The 22,570-nt window shown below is 43.1% G+C and overlaps 1 protein-coding gene across 2 annotated transcripts in view; it reads left to right on the top strand.

Annotated features, from left to right (window-relative positions):
* The window catches only part of epb41a (erythrocyte membrane protein band 4.1a), a 46,170-nt gene extending 31,668 nt beyond the window's left edge, over positions 1-14,502 (top strand). The window contains exons 16-22 of one of the 2 annotated variants that reach the window (XM_070556230.1): positions 38-208; positions 856-948; positions 1,588-1,716; positions 2,314-2,418; positions 3,372-3,452; positions 5,085-5,187; positions 9,622-14,502. In XM_070556230.1, the coding sequence (XP_070412331.1) occupies positions 38-208; positions 856-948; positions 1,588-1,716; positions 2,314-2,418; positions 3,372-3,452; positions 5,085-5,183 (678 nt within the window). In that variant the 3' untranslated portion in view covers positions 5,184-5,187; positions 9,622-14,502. The remainder of the gene's footprint in view (positions 1-37; positions 209-855; positions 949-1,587; positions 1,717-2,313; positions 2,419-3,371; positions 3,453-5,084; positions 5,188-9,621) is intronic. The other variant, XM_070556231.1, reaches the window with a different exon arrangement.
* Positions 14,503-22,570: the final 8,068 nt, after the last annotated feature.

Here is a 22,570-nt window from a genome sequence, read left to right as displayed (position 1 = left end):
TCCTCTGCTCTAATGTTTCTAATGTTTCTTCTTGAAGAATGTGGATAAAACTCAGACCGAGATCATGCGCCACCACACCAGTATCAGCGAGCTTAAGAGGAGCTTTATGGAGTCGGTACCAGAACCCCGGCCCAGTGAGTGGGACAAGCGTCTGTCCACAAACTCGCCCCTCCGCACGCTGAGCATCAACGGCCAGCTGCAGCCGGCGGTGAGTCCTAGAACCTGGAAGAAGTCACTGGGTCACTGAGGGACCTGACGTAAATAAACTTAAAGATCACAAACGAAACAACTCTGAACTTTTACTCAACTCAGCTTTATTCTTAATTACAGAGCACCTTACTTACGTAAAACATTCCACCAAAATGTTGTACAGACCTAAATAAAACAGAATCAATCATAAAAGAAGCACAAAAAACAATGAATCAAGTAAAACAACAAGTAAAAGCAAACCAAAAGATCATAAAATAAGTCTTGTTTTAAAAACCACCTCAGATGAACAATCTGATCAACGAATAAAGCTTGTTCCATAGCTTTAGACCCGCCCCCAAGACGGCGCCTATACAGTAATCCACTCAAGTGTTTTTAGTTTCATCTGCTGGGAGAACACACACCCAGCCCCCTGACTGTATGTTCTAACTGCTGCTCTTCTGAGCAGGCCGTTTATTGATTTTCAAACACAAGCAATTAGGCACAATTTCCATCATGTGATGGGGGCAGTCCCCATCACCCCACAAAATACAATGTAAAGCATTACCATAAAGCATTAGACTGTTAGCATGTGATCCTCCTCTTGTATTCCACACAAAGCTGATATTCACTGCTGATTCCCAAAAAACACTGTCCTTCTCCCCTCAGGTGGTAACTGGAACCGTTGATAGTCTGCTGAAACCAATTGTTAGCCAAAATTCCCGTTACAGCCAAGTCACAAGTTGCCCTTCACTCACACTGGTCAGTTCTTTATTCTATCCTATTTGTTAGAATATAAGAATTATTTATACTTTTACTCTCACAGAACTAAAATCATCACAGTCAACCAAAGACAGGGGCGTGTCCAGGGGGTGGCCTGGGGTAGCACATGCCACCCTTGGAATCTGATTGGCCACCCCACTGAATTCCCATTAAATAGACTTGTCTACAAAATGCTTGGGGTAGAAAAAAAATCATAACCATTGGTGCCACCCATGCATAAAGAAGTGCACTACCCGGGCCACCCCATTTTAACATATCTGGACACGCCACTGACCATAGAGATATCAATACAGTCATTTGGGTCACTGCCTTTGCAGTGTCGCAACAAGTTTTCAGACGTCCATCTCTTGACCTCAGCCAAACAATCCAAGAGAGTTTTAATAGGGCGATGACCTGACTTAAGCAGAGGGAAGTATAGTATGCAATCATCAGCATATAGGTGAAAACCAATGCCACATTAATGCAGGATATCACTCAAAAGGCAGAATATAAACAGAAAATAGGGTCCCAGTATTGGGCTTGCTGGACCCCCCAAGGCTCAGTGTTCAGTGTACATGTGTGTGTAAACAGTTTTGCTGAAACAATCACTGAGTTGATGCTCTTTATCTGATCTTTCAGTCTCCTGTGCTGAAGGCCCAGACAGTCACCATCTCAGATGTCACCAACTCCCTACGAGGAACTGTGGCCTACAGGGACATCCCATTAGTCCACACTGAAACCAAGACCATCACATATGAGTCAGCTCAGGTGAGTACGGTCCAGGGAACGGCTCTGGACTCATGTTAGTCATCTGAAGTCTGGAATCAGTTGTTACCTAAAGACAGGCTCATGGTGAGGGGTTAAATATATACAAGACCCATGGCCTCTCAGAGTCTTCACTGATCTGCTGCTCCTCACTCTGCTCACTTATCAGTGTTTTTGGTATGATCTTTGACCATAGCATGCACTTGGAATTCCAGACTACAGGTTGGCGTCTCGACTTTGCTAAGGAGATTTTTCAGACTCATTTATAGCAAGTTCAATTAGCTATGATTGGATTCTTTACTCCTAATGATGCTGAGTAATGTTTAAGCTCATGAACAACTTAGGGCCACACCCCAAATCCTTCTGAAGGATTGTTAAGATAAGGGTAGTCTGAGGCTTTTGGTCTGGTAACATCTAACCCAGTGACTGGTGACCTTTCCAGTTGTAGACCCGCCTCTTGCATAATGACTTCTAACGATTGTGACCCCAAAAGCTGCCTACTGACAGCCGGGAAAGGTCTCGGGTCCTGGTGACCCTTAGCTGTCACAAACTGGTCCAGATGGATAATATTAAAAAGTCTTGGCTCACTTGTGTCTCCAGCAGCCTGTGGACGCTGTTCCAGAGAAGGACTCAGGAGTTCTGCTCAGTGCCCAGACCATCACCTCGGAGACCATCAGCACCACCACCACCACCCAGATTACCAAGGTGTGTGCACATCACTAACAGCTCCCCATATCAACCAATCAAATCAAAGCATTACTGTGATGTCACGCCAGTTGCTTTGTCTCCTTGTACGACTTTGAATCTCAGCCAAATGTCTAAGATGAATGATGCATGAATTTTCGAAAACATGAGGTGAGTTACAAATCACGAGGCGTGCCCATTTATCGTCTGAGATGGTGCCGGTGCCAGTCAGGTCTGGTTTTGGTCAAGTCTGGTACCAGCACTCCTGTAAAACACAAACCACACAGAACATTCAGGAGGTGGGATTTTATTCTTCCCCAATCAGGTTCAGCTAACCGCTAAAAGTCCCTTCTGAGTTTAAAGCTGCTGAACTGTCACTGTTGGAGACATAACTGCAGTTGGAACCGGGATGAGATTCACGTCCAGCCGGGAGAGAGTCTGAAGGCTAAAGAGACAAGAGACACCTGCACTCATTAAACTTGAGCTAAATCCTTAAAATGACTATGTTGTAGCTCATCACCACCAGCGTGTGAACAGCTGAATAACTGGACGTGTTGTGAAGCGCATTGGGGGGTTGTAGAATCTACCATAACCCCAATGACAAGTCCAGACTACCTTGTCTCTGCTGGAGGGACAACTGTTCACATTAGACCTTATTTATTAGACCTCTCTCTCTCTCTCTCTCTCTCTCTCTCTCTCTCTCTCTCTCTCTCTCTCTCTCTCTCTCTCTCTCTCTCTCTCTCTCTCTCTCTCTCTCTCTCTCTCTCTCTCTCTCTCTCTCTCTCTCTCTCTCTCTCTCTCTCTCTCTCTCTCTCTCTCTCTCTCTCTCTCTCTCTCTCTCTCTCTCTCTCTCTCTCTCTCTCTCTCTCTCTCTCTCTCTCTCTCTCTCTCTCTCTCTCTCTCTCTCTCTCTCTCTCTCTCTCTCTCTCTCTGTGTGTGTGTGTGTGTGTGTATGTGTGGTTGTGTTGCTTCAGACGGTGAAAGGTGGAGTTTCGGAGACTCGAATTGAGAAGAGGATTGTGATCACTGGAGACACGGCTATAGATCACGATAAGGTAATGAACTAGAACCCATTTCCGATTCATGGCAGCAGCTACCTGGTAGCATCAGTTCCTTTACTGTAGTTTCAGCTATTTATTTAGAGACGAGGTTTACTGAGAAACTGTCTTTTACTTTTGAAAAATGATCAGTCGCTCCGAGTTTTTCATGCAGACTGACCAAGAAAATAGTCTCCTACACCTTTCTCCTGCATTAGCCATCAATATCAAATAGATGAGAAAGCACTCGGATTAGAAAAGCCACTCAGATCTTTGCCACGCTGAAAATAAGCATTCGTGGAATCAACCATCTTGGCTCACAGCGGAAAGGCTGTTGTTGTTTTAGCATCCAGGAGAGAGCAGAGCACGTGTTGGCTAGTAGAAGCTAATCGTTAACATTAGCAGCTCCAACATACAGCAGAACTCCTCCGGGCTAATTTTATTTGCAGAGCAAATAGAGTCAGCGGTAGAGTGGCGTTGCTGTTATCCAATCAGAGGCGAGATGTTAGAATATCATAAATAATAAAGAGTAAGGCTCTAAATGCTGCTGTTTTCTGCTCCCCTCTCCTTTGGTTAGTTTCTAGATCCGGAAACAGGAGCATGAGAGTTTCTTTTCAGAGAAAGACCATTCATTATTATTCATCATTTTCATTTAATGGTTAGGGTTAGGTAGTCCAGTAACCACAGGGTTGCAGGTTTGATCCTGGCTATCACCAGTGAATGCTTGTGACTTCAGGCAATAAACCTAACCTGCCTTGCCTGCTGGTGGTGGTCGAAGGAACCGGTGGCGCCTGTGTATGTCAGGTCTCGCCTCTGTCAGTGCACCCCAGGGCAGCTGTGGCTACATTGTAGCTCATCTTCCCCAGCGTGTGAATGGATGGAGGACTGATTGTGTAGTAAAGTACCTTGGAGGATTGTAGAACCCTAAGATGGTGCTACAAAAGCAGGCCATTTACCATCTGACCTTGTTTTGTCAATGCCAAGTCATCTGAGATGAGTCAGGTCAAGTCTTAGTTTCTCTCCTTCCATTCCCACTTGCTCCATCTCTAAACGTGGGCCGGATTAGAACCAGAACCAGCAGACTGTGGAATCTTACAGGTGAATCTCAAAAATTACAATATGGTGCAAAAGTCTATTTATGTCAGTAATTCAAATTAGACTGAGAGACCATCTAAAGGCTCGTGAACCCTTTGCAGGTGTTCTGCATTCATTAGTTGATTAGACAGACATTTTGAGTCTAGAATATTTAACAGTTTTAGATCTTCTAATCGTCTGAGATTAGGAATGTGGAGTTATCTTCAGCTGTAAGTCATAATCATCACAATTATAACAAATAAATGCTTAAAATATCTGGCTTTACATGTAACGAGTCTCGCCTTTTAAGATAAGTTACTGACATAAGTGAACGTTTCTGCTTAGATTTTATTTTTTTAGCTCCTCCCATCCAGCTGTAGGAAGTCAATGATTAGTTTAACCTCAGGTCCCTAGTCAGTGACCTGTCTGGTCTGGCATGCTGATTCTTCAGAGACACGAGAAAAAGATCAAGTCTATTTATTTCTCTGTTCAGCTACAAACGTGTGCTGAAGGCAGCTTCGAGGTGGATCATTTTAACCTAAAGCAGTTTTTGTGTCTGTGTTTGGTTCCGGTCAGGCTCTGGCTCAAGCCATTAAAGAGGCTAAAGAGCAGCACCCAGACATGTCCGTCACCAAAGTGGTCGTTCACCAGGAGACGGAGATCAGCCCTGAATGAGAATGTGAGTTAAGCCTGCATCAGCTCTCACTCACCTGACTTTCTGTTCACACTGCAACTGTTCTAGAAACGGGTCCCCTGGGCAGACTATGAAATAATATCCAGTTTAATTTGACAAACTCACGGTGTGTTATTGAATTTAGAGTATTTTAACTAAGGTATTTAGTACGGGGTGTGTGTTGGCAACAATGTGGCGATACGATAAATATATCACATACAGGAGAGACGATGCGATATATCAGGGGTCCTCAATTACAATGGTCCAAGGGCCACACACAAAAAAGACCCAGAAGCAAGAGGGCCGGGTGTGTGTGTGTGTGTGTGTGTGTGGGGGGGGGGGGGGGGGGGGTGCTGCTGTTTGGATTGCTGGCTGTAATGCACATAACACACAAGCTTGCATTATAAAGAAGGACAGCACCTGTCCCCCTCCAGCTCGGCTGTGCGACTGCACTAACCTGTCCTGTGTGACCCTCACCATGTGACCCTCATGCCCATGCTGTCTCTGGAGGAGCAGATAGGAGACAAGACCCCCTGTAACTTAAAATGAACCAAAGCTTCCTCCCAGTTTCTCTTTAAGCTGAATTTAACATCAGTTTATCATCATGAAACAAAAGAATGAAGTGGAACAAGAACTTCTATCTTCTATTTCTCTCTCCTTTTAACTTCTCCGTGTCCCTAAATAAAAGAGACAGATGATTACGCTGCAGCCGCCGTCACTGACCCCGCCCCCTCCCCAAGACCGGATCTCCCGACATCACAGCACTCGGTCTGACTGAGCGCTTCCAGGAGAAACAATATGAAATTATGAAAATAATAACACGTGTTTGGAGGAGCGTCCTCCGATCCTCTCTCTTGTGTGAGAGACAATCTCCCTCTCTCTCTCTCTCTCTCTCTCTCTCTCTCTCTCTCTCTCTCTCTCTCTCTCTCTCTCTCTCTCTCTCTCTCAGTCGCTGAGCGAGCGACAGGAGTGCGCCGCGCGAAGACCCGCTCAATTAACATAATTTACAGCCCAAATCCAACAGAACCGGTCGGGCTGATTGGATTCTGGTTCGGTCTCGGGTTATAACTCCAGCGCTCAGCCCTGCAGAACCACATAAAGGCAGATCAAAGTTTCCTACCCGGTAAATGTGGAGAACACCGCTCTGACAGATCTGGATGCTGCGCTGGTGCCGCCGTTAAAATCACACAACTACATTCCACTCTAACTGATTATGGTACTCTTCTATGATGCTAAACCATTTATGCCCGCATCTCATGCATTGATTATTTGATTATTTTCCTCAGCTTTATCCTAAACCTCCCGGTCGGCCATTGGGGGTGAGGGTGGGGGGTGCACGCGGGATTTGGGGCCACAAAGAGAGGGCTCGCGGGCCGGACGTGGCCCACGGGGTGCCATTTGCGGACCACTGCGATGTATTGTCATACTAAAAGTCAGACGATATTTACAAATTTTAAAACTAAATTTAACTGGAAAACTAAGGCTAAGACGCATCTAAAGCCGGGCGGACACTGTGCGACTTTTTCACTCGTAGCACTCGGCTTCAGCTCAAACTGTACGATTTCCTCGCAGAGCAGATCTCACGAGTCATGCGCTCACACTGCACGACCCAGTTCTCGGATGCGACCTGACTGCTCACACTGTACGTCTGGCAGCAACACGTTGGACCTAAAAATATGCTAAAAATAGCAGTTTGTACACAGCACGTCAGACCTTTTGGTCTTGTTTTGCCTGTTGTCCTTCGGGAGTGCTGCAGGGGGACACACAGGGATTTATGGGGGTTGGATGAGGAAAACAAAATAAAGAAAGTAAATCTGTGTTTTGTGATCAGTTTAATTTGACATGAACACGACAAACACGCTTTCTTGACAACCTTTGTGAGTAAAAAAACGTGTAGAAACAAAAACGAACAATGTGTGCTATTAGGGAAATAGCAGGCGGGCGGTGCTGATGCATGATTGCGCATGCGCCGTGAGCGGTTCTGGTACTTTTTGGGTCGCAGCTGCTCGCAGCGCCGCTTCAACAGTGCGATACCCTCACGAGGGACGAGCAAAATTTCAAACATGCCAGAAGTCCGTGCGAGCTCACAATTGCTGATCGGTAGCTGGTCACGTGGTGTTAATCGCCTCTCGTAACCCCCTGTACACGACGCTCGGCGCAAAACTCGCCCCGATCTTGTGGATTTTCGCACGAGTGGAAAATCGGCTCAAAAAAGTGAAAAAGTTGCACAGTGTACGCCCGGCTTACGACACATCCAGTGTTATCACTAGATTTTAGAATGAAGGTACACACTAGTGGTAGGCATTTGAATTGCAAGACAAGGCAGCTTTATTTGTGGAGCACATTTCAAACACGGAGACAATTCAACGTGCTTTACAACGATCATGACATGATGTGAAAACAACAAAAACACAAATTAAAATACACACAGATGGAATTACAGTTTAGAGCTTAAAGGGGAAGACACAGTTACAGAGCAGATAACAGTGGAGACGACATGGCATAAGAAACAATTCATTTAAAGGCTGATGAGTACATTAGGGTTTTTAGTTGTTTATTAAACAACACTAGGTTTGGGGCAGGTCTGAGATCATGGGGAAGCTGATTCCACATGTGGGCAGCACAGTAACTAAATGCATCTCCACCATGTGGTCTGACACGTGGTTCTACCAGCTGGTTGTTTACAAGGGATCTCAGAGCCCTATTGGGTGTTTGTACAGGAATGAGATCAGCTTAGACTGAGAAACCATCGAAAGCACCACAGAAAAGAAATACATGAAATGTTTGCATGTAAATTTGCAAGAAAAAAACAGAGACATGAAATATGGCGCTATTTCAGTGTATCGGTATTTTCTTACATCCGTAGAATTTAGCCAAATTTGCTTGCATCTGAAGTTTGACTGGATTTGAGCCCAGCACATTTTCACTATTCCTTTTTTTGTTATTTATAATTCTGGAGTGGACTGTACACGTTTAGAATCCTAAATAAAACCAGGTTTCTAACTGCATCTTTTACACAAAGTAGAAAAACCTGACTTTCATCTTAATCTTCACGCGGGTGGATTTTTTTGGCTAAAGCTAAACAAGCCAAACAGCAAAGCCAGATTTTCTACATCCTTGTCTATGCTCATTAGGGGCAATGAGCTGAAACCACTTGAAAAATAGGGAGTGCGTTACGAGCTGAGCAGACTTGGAGACCCGTGAAAACTCCAGACACAGTCCGGCAATTTGAACAAGTTTATTTTTGCTGGAGTCAGGGCTTGACTGTTATTACCCAGACTGTAGGAAGCAGGCAGAGGCTTGGTCGGGACGAGGCAAGGGTCAGAGCCGGAGAGATCCGAGACGAAAGCAGGAGGGGTAATCCAGAGGCAGAGTCCGTGAAGCAGATCCGAGGTCAGGGGTCCAGAAGATCAGAAGCTCTGAGATAATCCAGTCAGGAAGCAGGCACGTGGGTAGGTCAAGGTTCAGAAGTGAGGTTAGGATCTTTGGTTCAGGCAGGGTTTAGAGTGCTGGAGAATCTACTGGAAAATGCGTTCAATAATCTGGCAGGGAACTGGTGGCTGGCTGGTGAATTTATAGCTGTGGAACCAGGTGAGCAGGATGAGGTGATCGCATGGAGCAGGTGAAGGAGATTAGGGTGCTGATGGCTTGGCTGAGGGAGTGGAGCTGGAGTGCTGTGAGCTGGGGCTCATGACAGAGTGTGTAAAGCTTGGTTTATGCTTGACGCATTCACTTTCCGCGCGGTGATGCGGCTCGCGGCTGGAATGCGCTTCACAACTTGCAGTGTTTATGGTTCGTGCGGCTTGTCTCTGCGGTGAGCCAATATTCTCCCAAACTGAACGGGGCAGTATGGAGCTCTACAACATGCATCCAACACTACACCATAGTAGAAGTAAAAATTACTGTTTACAACATGGCATTTCAGCATTTTTAACAGCGTTCTCGTCTTTTCCGACAGTGCGAGCTATTTCTCTCCAAGAATTATTAACAACATGTTGATCACGGTGATCTCTGAGAGCTGAACCATACAAATGTCTGTATTTACGAACCTCTGCCGTACTAGTTCTTGCCGGTCCGCCATGTTTTTTCGCGTCCGCGTGGTTAGAAATTTTCCGAGGTGCGCGTTGCGGAAATTCTGGGCCGTGCGGAGGCGCGGCGGAGGGGCGTGGTTGTTAAAATGACGCAACTTTTCCGCGCGGAGCCGTGCGGACCTCGCGGACGCGTCAAGCATAAACCAACCTTAAGGTGTCGTGGGTTAGGGTTAGGGCTGGGGTTTAAACTCAGCTGGAGTCAGAATGTCTACGACGTAAAATGTGTGTGTTTAGATTATTGACTTAGACACACACGTGGGGGTAACTGGTATTCACTCACATGAATACACTGTCATAGATATAAGATCATATGAGATTGTCTCCTATCATTATTTTCCATTATTTCCAGCTGGATCTCAGCCCCTCTGAAGCCCCGCCCCATCCAGCGTCTCCATAAGAAGGTTTTACCTTGGTGGCCCGGCCTGTCCTGCTGCCCCGCCTTCAACGCAAAACCTCAGAAGGAACAAGTCCAACGACTGAGTTTGGAATGAGGGAAACAGATGCCAGGAAATTCCAAAGAACCTATCCACAATTCCCAACAATCCATCTCTAGTTCCATTTCCTGCCAGTGGAGCCACTGCTGGAATTTTGAATAAAAATAAAAAAGAAATGTAAAAAAAAAAAAAAGCTAATCTTTCTAGTAAAAGTGAGAACAGGAAATTTCTGTCTCCCGTTTGTGAGGAGACTTTAAGGAAAACCATCCGGGACATTTGGTCTTTTAATCTTGAGGTGACGAAACTTTATTTTTCTACAGTTTTTCTTATCACCAGAATTGGTTCAGAAAATCTTGGAAGTTGACGTTTTTTTATCAGTCAGCTCAGCAAAAGGGATTGTGGGTGATTTTTCTCAGGCCTGGAGCATCCCTCCCAGTTGAATGATGATGTACAGTAAATCCCTATTTTCCCTCCGTAGGAAAACTTATTTTTACAGTTTGTGTATAGATAGATCGTGGAGTGATTTTACATCCTATGACTGTCGTAGATGTTGTAGTACTGCTTGGCCCATCGGAACCACAGAGACTTGTGGCACTGAAGGTTTTTAGTGATCCTCTTTGTGTGCTCTATGTTCCACGCAGCAGAATTTAGTGTTTCATCACAGACATCCTTTGTTTTATTGACATTATTTCCTCCTAGATGGACAGTGCACGCGTAACCATGGACCGGGTTCTAATGGGACAGTTAGTCCTAAAACTAGAGACATACGTTAACTAGCTGGTTTTAATTACAGCGGGGACAGAAGGAAGGTCAGAGTTCTGGTCCAATAAAACTGGGTTTGGGTGTTTATGTAAAGTTTGTTTGCTCCAGCTGCCAGATTGTCAGGGTCCTCATGTTCAAAGGTCAGGTTTACTAAATCCTGCCATTTGCCATCCTCCAGAACTCCAGATGCATGGTGGTGTGAGAATTCTCTCAGCTCCACACCAACATCTTATCTGGTGATTCCACATTTATTCAGTTATTGGTCTGTTAGTGGGCGTGGTGTAAACTATCAATGATGTTAAAATGTTTCTTGTTCAAGAGTGGAAATTAAATCGTGGACAAAAACGTCCTTAGCCTTATTGGAGGATATTATAGATGGAGTAGAGCCCCCATTTAGAGATCCAGGGAATGTTTCACATAAACCCGATGATGATACTGCTGCTTTGAGCCCGGGCCATGCCGTTTGTCATTCGGACATCCTTGACAAATCCCTTGTTGAGACTGAAAACGGCAACGTGAGGGTGATTTGCAGGTCTGTGATCGGACCAGCCACAGCTTATTGAGCACTCTCAGGACAAACTTCAACCTCCAGCAGTCTTCAGGCAGAGTCCGGAAATCTACGACTCTAGTCTGCAATCGACCAATGAAAGTACAGCCATGGAGTGAAGTGACAAACTAGTGAAGAGAACAAATAGCAAAATTAGAACCAATGGAAGCTACACGCATGAACAACTTTTTGGAGTTTGGTTCTGAGTTTAATAAGGAAGCGTTAACGGTGGCGCTTTTTTCTATTCTCATTATCATGGGTAGTGATGTATAGTTTTCAGTTAGAATGCTCGTGACGTTAGCGTGTCCTGCTAAAGTGAGTCATGCAGTTTGGCTCGCTCTAATTATGGGCCACGTAGTTTTTCACCCACAGACATTGTATACGTAGACGACCCACGAACTGGCGTAGTGGCTAGCTGCCATCTTGGATGGGTCTCGTTTGCCCCAAGTGCATTTGTTTCTACTGAGGAAGGTGCATAACCAACTAAAACCCATTTTATAATGTTTATTTACAAAACAGATGCATGTTATGGCATGATAATTAAAATATCAATGTAATTAAACCAATTAAATAAAAAACAAAATGAAAATATAAAATTTCAACAGGTAGGCTTGAGAAGTTAATAGTAATCCAATCGGTTTTCAATAGTACGCCAGTTTTTGCAATCGTAGGTTACGCCAAAAATGTATATTGACCCTTTGCATGTGACGTCACACCCCTCATGGGACTGCCCTCTTTGTCATGATGGTTGGCAAAAAGACCGTTTACACACATTGAAACTCCAGTGAAGCTAGTCAAAACAAGCTAGTTTGTAGCCTTTTATCGCTTTTATTTAGTTGATTTCACAGTAAAATGGTTACAGCTTGCTGCACGGTTGGCTGCACCAACAGACAAGGATAAAAAGTCAACTTGTTTTTTTTTCTAAATAACTTTGATGGAGACCGAGGACAGAGATAAACTGCAGCGATCAATCAAACGGATTAGCAGCCCTCAAAGTATCCACGGGTTTGCAGCAAATGTTTTACTGGGTAAGATTAACGTTCATATATTTCATGAAGAAGACAGGGACAGCATAAATGTGATAAGTTTATACTACTTATTAATAATCCTAATGGATGGATATGACCCACGGTGCCGTCCACTGAAAGCGAGATAATCATGACGTGTGTTAGAATTACGTTATTTATTTAGTACGAGCGTCGCCGTTCAGAGAGATCTCGTCTCATCCCGGTGTGAGAGCAGCAGCTGAACTCGGTGACCCCACCAGCGACAAAAACTGGTAGGGATCTGGACTTTTTAAATCAGCTTTGGTGTAAAGTGAAACACTGTTTATAACAATGTTATAAATCCAGCAGAGTGAATTTAGGCAAAATTGGCAACTAGTTTACATCGGTGAAGAGCCGCAGAGAGAACTTCATCTAATGTTAGTAAGCTAGTTAACATACTGCTCTCTATGAGCCCTGCCTAGGCGCTACTTCATCTGATAACTGAACTGGGCTTGAACTAGTTGAAGGAATGCTAAAGATTACAAAAAATAACTTCAGGCTCTACTTTTCCCTTTGTTTGCTACTCGTGTCGCTCACTGTTTATGCTTTTGCCACCCAATATGGTAGACCCACGTGATTAGGTGCACAGAGTTGTTCACTCTGTGTTGACTCTAGTTGAGAGATTGAGGAACCCCCACAATATGGCGGTGACACTGTTACTCTCCCCAGCACACAATAGTGCGTCTACGTAATAATGTCTATGGTGCCACCTGTCTAGAGTACTCGGCGTGACAAGCAGCGGTCCTTTCTGAGCCCTGAAGTATGTACGGTGTGGCCCGGGTTTTAAGGACCCAACGGACAATCTTGGTGTAACTGCTTGGAGCCGTGAGCTGCATTTCTCATCATCATGGGGTTTGTAACTAGTGTCAGAGGGAGCAGCTGGACAAGTATTGTATCCTCTTTCTACATTATTAATCGTTTGAATGAAGAGCAGCTTAGGAACAGACTTGTTAACGAAATGTGAGTTAATTATCCAAATATTACCTCCCCCTAATGTGCATGAAATCCATGTGCCTCCACACATCGGGTTGTGTTCATGGCATCTTTACTAGTGAGAGACTTCCTTAGCCTGGCAAGCCAGACTAAATAAATGTACTATTTAGTCTGGCCACGCTCCATTGACGGCTCTCGGTTGTGGGGCGGGTTCTACCGTTGTCTTTCAAATGATCTCCACATTCTACTGGACAATGAATGTGACGCACTCTTGTTTCACTCTGTTGCATCATCCCACCCACCAGGCATATAGAGTGCCCTGATTGGCCCACAAAGCGGATAAAGCTCTGTGATTTGTTCACTAAGCAGATAGAGCACTATGATTGGCCCACCATTATGGACCAATCACAGCTCTTTATGTGTTTGAAACCCCTCTAGAGAGCTGTGATTGGCTAGCCAGAGTCCTGGTAGGAGCTGCGGAGGTTCCAATGGAGCGTGCCCAGACCAAACTTTGCAAAGCAAGAATTTGGTCTAGTTCACTAGGCTAAGACTTCCCGTTTTCTGCTGGTGAAACTCCTGTTTCTATCAGATCCTGAATCTCCGTTTACTGTTACGTCAGTGAGCTCACGGGTAACGTCTCAGCCTTTCTCCACAGGACTTCTGTCAAGTTTCTCTTCATTCCAGGTTGTAAAGACACAATCTTTGATCATGCAGAGTCACATCTGCAGGATATATTAGCATCTTACATAGAGGTATATGAAGTGGAGTCTGGTATTCCCTTACTGTATGTAGGTCAGTTCCACATGAGTCAGGATGAACAAAGATGAAATGTTTGCGCGTACTGTACATGTTAGTAGGATGTCCGTGCAGGTCTTCGGACACGGGATCCCTGCTCACTGTCAGCAGCTGGTGGGTTTAATGACAGCATTCATAAAAAATAAAGCTTTTTAAATTGAGATTCATAAATTAAATGAAAGGGTGATTTCAAAATAAAGGAAAAGATGCAATATGAGTGACTGATGAGGGAAAACAGATCTTCATCACAAAAGAGTTTTCAAAACAAACTAGAAAATGGAAAGAAGTTTTTTATCTAACTTTAGTATCTACACATGTCAGTCTTCTATTTTTATAGAAACTCATCTATTCTGTGCTCTTTTTTAAAATTGACCATGATTATAGCCAGGCAAGAAAACTGGAAAATTAATTTAAGCCTCAAAATTAATTTTACAAAACTTTATAAAAACAAAGTAGAATGTAAGTGTTTAAAATCCCAGTGGCACCAGACTCGCTGCCCGGTCAGGATCCAAATGGGTCTGAATGTCCCAGTACAGGTTCTGTAGAGCCCTCACTGCATGTTCTAGTTCCTGCTGCTGTGGTTTTGTTTTCATCATGGCACTTAGTGTCTGTGGAAATGGTTCTATATGATGTCTTTTGTGACCTTTCACCTCCAAACCACAGAAAGACATGTAACGAGCACTTCAAATTAAATCCACTCTTGTGTTAACTCATACTTGTCTGATGTGTGTTTTGTCTGGTTCTGATTCCAGTCATTAAAGGTTCTTTTGTAACAACCGCAGATCAGCAACCAAGACGTTACAGGAAGTAAACCTGACCAACCAGTACTGATGTGGACAAGGATGCACAGAATCAGACCACTTCCAAAAAGATAATTTATTAAAAATGATTGAAAAGCTAAAATTCCATATAAAATCTCAGTCTGTGCAGGTTTTGCCTATAAAGCAGAGCCAGAAAGACGAGTCAGCAACCAGGGGGAAGTTGAGCTGTCTTCATCAAACCAACATCCTGAAGCCAGGTAGTGAAAGCAACTTGAGCTTCCCCTAATTGGCCCAGTGTCCTCAGCCGTCTGACTCAATACTGGATCTGGCCGTTTGGCCTTCTGGTCAGGGACTCCAGGTCTCCCCTTTTGGCACACCTGCAGAGAGTTCAGCACAGCCACGGTAGATCAATAAAAATCAGTAAATAAATGCATTAAACAAACTAACTACAGGAAACAGTTAAGAGACAGCAAAGTCAGCCTCTACCTGCAGAGAGTTCAGCACAGCAACAGTAAATGCAGAGCTTTCTTCTTCTGCTTTTTGGTTTAAATGGCAGGTGGCATCCAACTTAAGGTGCATATCTGCCACCTGCTGTGTAGGAGTGTGAGTCAGCGTGAGGAATACCCTAAAAAAAACATTCTTTCAGCTAAACTACTTTTCCTAAGGAATTCCAACACTAAGTTATAAATGCTGTAATCCCAATTTAGCAAAGTCCTTAAACTCAATTCTCCACATCCTCTTACTTTTAATTTTTCACTTAACATTTTTCTATATACCACATATTTACTACAATAACATAAAACATGCTCTATCGTTGCCCTACATAAACCTGTAGGATGTTTCCCTATTAAATGAAGAGTGCTATTTAAACCTGTGCGTCCCATCCTTAACCTTGATATTATTGTTTGTTCCCTGTTATTAATTTCCATAATTTTCTTCATACCCACCTTTCCCTGTATATTAAATAAATGCCTTCCCTTTTCTCCCCTCACCCACATTTCCTGCCATTCATTCATCATCTTTTTCCTGATCATTGCTTTCACTTTTTTGACATCACATGGAATTTCTACCCATGTGTTTAGTTGTGTTGCTTGTTTTGCATAAAAAATCTGCAATTTCATTTCCCTCAACCCCTCTGTGTGCTGGAACCCACATAAGTCTAATTAGGCCCGAGCAGCGAAAGCGCCGCAAAGGCCTATTGTATCTGCTGTTATTTTTCTTCCGCCAAGTGAATTGGCTTTTTGGAGGCCTTAACATACCCGAAAACTCAGGAATTTTTGCACACATGTCAGGCGTGGTGTAAAATTTGGCTTTGTTTCTGTTGCAGCTGTTAGCAAAACATGACCAAATTAAATGTGCTACCACTTTAGGACTGTTGATCAGCTGCGATTGAGCCATCCTGTGTACTTCACCTGAACCAAAAGATTGTTCCATAAGGATTTGGACAGCATGATGTAGCGACATGAATGGCCTCATATTTGTGACCCAAAGGTCACACTTCCCCAGCTGGGTCAAGCTGTAACTTTTGTTCCACAGATTATCCATCAGGAGCCGTGCAGTCTGCTAAACATCATCTTTTATCTGTCTGCTGTTCCGTCACAAGATGGACACTTCAAGATTTTAAAATAATAATTTTAATAAACTGTTTTTACTGTTTATTACAATCATGTAATAATCATCACAAATAATCTTCATGGTTCAGTATAAATGTATTTAATTACTGAAATGACTTATTATTCTTTGGGTTAATAATAATTATTATTTATGATAATCAGTGATGTGTGATCAGTAACCAGAAGGTCATTGGCACGTGTACACATCATGCAGAACTGAATCCAGAGTAAAGGTCACCACCTCACATGTCTTTGCTCCGTAACAACAAGCTTTCTGTTGCTGAGAGGGCGTGTTCTGAGGTTTTGTTAAAACCAAACTCTCCGCAGCTCAAGTCCAGTTCTTGAACCAAGCAGATACTCTCCGTGGCGATGAGAGTTATCCCAGAGGACGAGGGTCGGCCGCCTGAGCCTCATAAGCTGTTCTGTCACGCCGATAGAACTGCTCCGAATAAACGCACCTGTAACCAGCTGACGTAAAACTCCTTCAGAGTTACTGATTTTGAGACGCAAATAGTTTCATCAGTCGTTGTGACCCGGAGACATCTCAGGACCGATTTGAGTCGCACTAAGGTCCTTCTACCAACCTCGTGCTCGGCGGAAACCATCTCCACCTGACATCTCGGATCCACAGAGGGTCTCCTGAACTGGGTGAGGTAGACATTTTCCGACAGATGGCGTCTGTATGCTGTTCTCTCTAAGAAATATCAGTTAGCTGCAAAACAATGTTCTTCACCCAGAACGCGTTTCTCTCTCTGAAAGAAATCTTCTGAGATCATCCACGCATCCAAACCTCGCATTTCATTTTAGTTTTCCATCCAGACACAGGTTTGCTTTTAATAACAAGTTTAATATCAAAGCTGTTACAAATTGTCATTTCTTTAAATTGTCATTTCAAATGGTCATCTATAAAATTGTTAGTAATAAATTCTTAACTTTTTAAACCTGACTCTTCTTTGAAATGAAACACAGAAAGGTGTATATTTGGTTATTGAATAAGCAAAGAAACCATTAAGTCTTCTGTTCAATAAATAAACTTTTGCTATTAAATTTAATTATCTTAAATTAAAAATTAATCTTTGGATTAAAATATAGACCAAGACAGTTGGTGTATGAACTTCTATCGATTGTATTAATATCCTAGATATTTATGCATGATATAAGTTCATATGCTAATGTGCCTGGTCTTTTCTCAGGATCTAACCAAACCAAGGGCGTCAGTTTGTTTTCAGAATTGCTGGGGACAATAACCATACACTTGAGTGGGCTTTAAAAATTGCTGGGGACAATAAAGTAGGCTAGCACAGGGGTCGGAAACCCCGTGGCTCTGGAGCCGCATGCGGCTCCTCCATCCATCTGATGCGGCTCTCTGTGCTTGTAAAATAATGAATGGATATTTAAATAAAATGCTTTATATTTTACTGCATTAATTTTACATCTGTATGCCAATTCTAAATGTAAAGATTGTCTGCATAAACCTGAACAGGTCCAACCCGGTCTTACTGTGAGACCGGGTTGACGCGTCATGCTTGTGCGTAATCATATCGGCGCTTCTGAGCTGCTTTCTGACCTTCCCCACCTACAAAGTTTAATTACACCAATCTAACGTGACAGAGCCTGGATTTGTATTCTGAACAGTCTAAACATGTTTTAAAAAGAAACGTGTGACAAAAGTGGCACCTGCTCAGTAAAACCATCAACAGGGTGAAAAATATCTAAATATTGTAGGCAGAGACGGGCTACAACTTCTGGATCCACTTTATATAAATCGTTGTATTGATTATCGTCTTATGAAAGATAACTTTGACGTACACGAGCGACCAGGCGCGTTGCAAGCTTTTCAAAAGTGTGGGGGATGTTGTCTGTGCCTAAAATAATTTCATGATATTCATCTTGTTAGTTTAATTTCCATAATAGCGGAGCAGGTGCAAATTTTAGACGCGTCACGCACGTCTCTGTTTAAACATGTTTAAACTGTTCAGAATACAAGTCCAGGCTCTGTCTCGTTAGATTGGTGTAACTAAAGTTTGTACTGAATGAAACTTTACATTAAACCATGTTGAAAAGAAAAGGATCCGATTAAATCGTTTCCCCCTCATTTACAGTCAGGAGTACAGTGCAGTGCGTGTGGCTCTGGGGTTAATCAGGTTTAATTGTAACATTAATGTGTTACTGGACACGCAGGTCTGATTGGTTAGACCAGTGTTTGAAGTGGAAAACACACACACACACACACACACACACACACTCACTCACACACACACACACACACACACACACACACACACACACACACACACACACACACACACACACCAATTAAAATAATGCTGATAGCGTGGACTAGAAGACAGGTGATGGTTTACGTATTTAAATGATGATCAGGCTGCTGTAAAATGTAATCTCCATCCACATCCAGACAGAATTATCCTCTATTCTGTCTCTATTTGCTCTGCTCTTGTCTGGGCTGACGTAGCTGACGGTGCGCGCGGCACGCCTAGCGGCTGTGATGCACATTTTACGCATTTGGAGAGGTGGGCTGGATGCTTTGCTTTTACTGGAAGATGGTCCACTTAACGCACGGGTGTAGACTACATATTAATGACAAATGAATGAAAATTAAACTGGGAGTTTTTACTTCATATTTTAGAAATAAAAATGACGGGGGAACACATTTATGACGTCTTTTTAAACGAAATTTTCTAGCGCGACCTGCCTGCTTCACTTAAGTCACTGCTTATTAAGGTCCGTCCAAAATTACCGTGGCCCACCCAAAAATGAAAACCTGGCGCCGCGCCAGTTATAAACCTCTGCAAATTGTTGTTCTTCACTTGATCAAACTCAGACTTTGTACAGCTAATGTCAAGATGTAAAATTATGAATTCAGTCGAGCTCTAAGTCCCTCCCTCTCCTGCTCTCCTGGAAACCCGACATCGGCTGTCAGAAGCGGGAGGTGAAGAAGGAGATGAGGCAAACAGAGTGAGTGCGACATAAAGAAACCAGACTGGTGTGGAGGTGAGCAAAACAGAAGGAAAAGTGTGGGTGTTGAATCCCCCACGGGTGCGACGCTCATGCGAGCGACCGGTACCGGCTGCTGTCACCTGGTTGTGAGCAGCTCTCTGCTGTCTGAGGGTAGGCCCCGCCCACAACGCCGCGGCTACTGCGGTGTTTTCTTTACTGTGGGAAACGGGTAATAATGGCTCTTTGATGGGAACAGGTTGCCGACCCCTGGTATAAGATCTGAGCTGGTAAAACAAAAATCCTCATCAGCAGGCTTTTTTGAAAGTGGGGGGGACACAGCTGCCAATCACAAATTTTGCCGGGCACATGTCCCCGTCGTCCCCGGTTAAAATGACGCCTATGGCAGAAAGGATAAGAAAAGTAGCAGCTTATTTAGCAAACTTGAGACTATAAACATGGGTTTAGTAAATGAAAAACATCATCTCTGTTTTTGGTACCCAATTAAAATATTCCTCAGACAAGATGCCACATGCAGTTCATAGGATGAGGAGTTAGTTTCCACAGCCACAAAGCATCCATTGAAATGGTCAACACTGCCATCTAGTGGTTTTACAAAAAACGGATAATTTGTGGGTTTTATTCATAAATAATTTAATATAGAAAGTAATATGTTTTTTATTTAAATACAAATAACCTTAATCTAATTGTGAATTAACAATCACCTCAACTGTGGTGTTGGGCAAGGTATTCTGTAAAAGCTCTGGAGGAGCTCCTCTGCCCGATCAGTAGACAGATGAATGGGGCCAGGTCTGGACTAAGGAGGCCTCCACAGCACTTGAGAATCGTTTTGAGCTTGCTCACTGGGACGTCTTCAAGAGTGAGATGCCACATTCAGGGCTGGTGTATAGCAACGCTCAAAGATATCTGAAAAGAGGAACATGTCTGGCCAAATCTAGGTACAGGCAATGCACAAAGGAGCATTTTAACAACAACGACCCACAGAATAGGCGGAGAGGTCTGAAGACCACGGTAGACTGTAGGAGCACCTGCCAGCAGACCAGCTGGTTTGTTTTGAAAAAAAAAAAACAACTGACAGCTAAACTCACACCAAATCCTGTAAAACACAATTATACGAACATGATTTCTCATCATAGAATAAAACGAGAGAGAGAGAGAGAGAGAGAGAGAGAGAGAGAGAGAGAGAGATTTTATCAATATGTTTATCAATAAGCCCATTTCCTGGAGTCGAAGAGAAAAGGGACAAGAAACAATGAGGCAGACATACAACCACATCATGATTTAGTGGCAAGTGCTCCGAACATCTGGTCACAGAGTTTATTTATACATAAGAGATCAGAATGGAATGGGAGTGGATCATGTGTGAGAGAGAGTGAGTGTGTGTGTGTGTGTGTGTGTGTGTGTGTGTGTGTGTGTGTGTGTGTGTGTGTGTGTGTGTGTGTGAATGTTTTCAGGACATTCAATTAATAGATCTGTTAATAGGACTAAAGTAATGAAATATAAAATTTCCATAACATAATCCCTCCTGTTTACCCGAAAAGGATAACCAAACAAAAAGAAATTAACACACGAAGAACAAATAAGTAAAGTAATAAAGAACAAATAAAATAGTAAAACACGATAACATCAAACAGCAGTTCACAGAGATATAAGTGAGATAATGGGAATCAGTTAAATCAACACCAACATGAACTTAAGAAAAGCTATTTCATACATATTTAAGTGAATTTACTGTAATGCAACAGTTCTACAATTTATAGCAGTCCCTATAAAGAGGTTGGGAAGGGTTAGCAAAACCATATAATATACAAAAAAATCTTCAGTAGAGTTTATTGAAACATCAGGTGAATATAATTTAAACCTTCAAGTTGCAGACATCTTTCTGTGGATGAGGGAAAATGAACATGTAATATTAATTTATGTATGGAACTAGGATTGGGACAATATTCAGCGTAACTGAATAACGCTGAATATTGTCCCAATCCTAGTTCCATACCCCTTATGCAGCTCTAACTATGGCAGAGCTGAGGCAAATCAAGCGTTCTTCATCAAGGGCTTGTCCGTGGGCTGGGAGTCTCGGTTGGAGAATAGTTTGGAAGGTCAGAGTCCTCTTCAGTTGATCAGGATGGTTTCAGTCTCACGTTGATGAGGACCTTGCAGTCCAGGTCCGGATGGCAATAATGGAGTTCGTGATGTAGGAGCGCACAGTCCAACTTCTCAATAGGAAGACGTCAGGGTCCTTCCATGGCGTGTTGAGGTGGTTGTCCAATTGTCAGGGAGCTGATCTTGTCCCCGAAAAGTCCTTCTGACCCTTTGGCCGTGAAACCAGGTTGGAGATTGGGTGCAGGTGATTGAAGCAGGTATCCTTTTCCAGCGTCTCTTCGTCGCTGTGTCCTGTCGTAGTTGCGTCCAGGGGCTTTTCAGCCGAGGTGGATGCAGGTTACGTTGTCATGTAGGTGTGCGGTCAGAGAGGAGCCCCAATCCGTCATTTCAGTTCCAGTTCTAGTACCTCCTCAAATGCTGTTGTCCCAGTTGTTTCATCAGGTGTTTCATTAGGTTCACTTAGAGTTAAGTGGCTGAAAACCTTTTTGACAAATCCAAACTCTATATAGTTTCATGTTCCTAGAGCTTTATTTGACAAACTTGGTGGCTTAAACCTTTTACATAGGTGTGATTTAGACTCATCCAAGATTCCTATTAAGCTATCCAGATTTCATGGACAAGTATTACATTTGTGGACGATGGTTTTCACCCACAATTTCAATCCACATTATTCTTTGTTATGGAACAACAGGTCAATACTTATTAATAAGAAGTCTTTTTTCAAAGCTGAATGGTATGACAAAGGTGTTCTGTTTGTATCTGACTTAATGGACAATGATGGTATTCTACTAAACTACCAAGAATTTGTCAAAAAGTATAATTTTAATTGCCCCTTTGGTGAATTCTTGAAAATACGAAAAGCTATCCCGGCTGCCTTGTCCTTTCTTATTCAAAACACACTAAGATACTCTAACGTCAGACCAACTCCTCCCAACTTAAGAATAGGAGATTGTAAACTCACTGACAAAAACTGCAGTAATTTGGTTCTTACAACTGCTTTTAAATCGAAGCTGTTTGGTGATTACTTAAGTAGAATGCCATCAGTAGTAGACCCAGAGACAGTAGAGAAGGCGCATTCGAAATTTCTAAAATGGCCATTCTCTTCCAGAGTCAAAGAGATGCACTTTAAAATCTGTCACAAAATTTACCCAGTGGCTGTTTTTCTGCACAAACGATTAAAGTTTGAATTATCCCATTGTGTCTTTTGCGATTGTCCTGAAGAATCATTAGATCATTTATTTTTTATGTGTCCCGTTTCATTTCAATTTTGGAGTGATATTATAGACTGGTTGTCTGTTAAAATTGCTAACATTCCCGATCTCAACATT

This window comes from Nothobranchius furzeri, chromosome 11 (genome assembly GCF_043380555.1).
Source record: "Nothobranchius furzeri strain GRZ-AD chromosome 11, NfurGRZ-RIMD1, whole genome shotgun sequence".
NCBI classification, from domain to species: Eukaryota; Metazoa; Chordata; class Actinopteri; order Cyprinodontiformes; family Nothobranchiidae; genus Nothobranchius; species Nothobranchius furzeri.
Note: the sequence above shows the minus strand (reverse complement) of the source record. Positions and strands in the feature narration are given on the sequence as shown.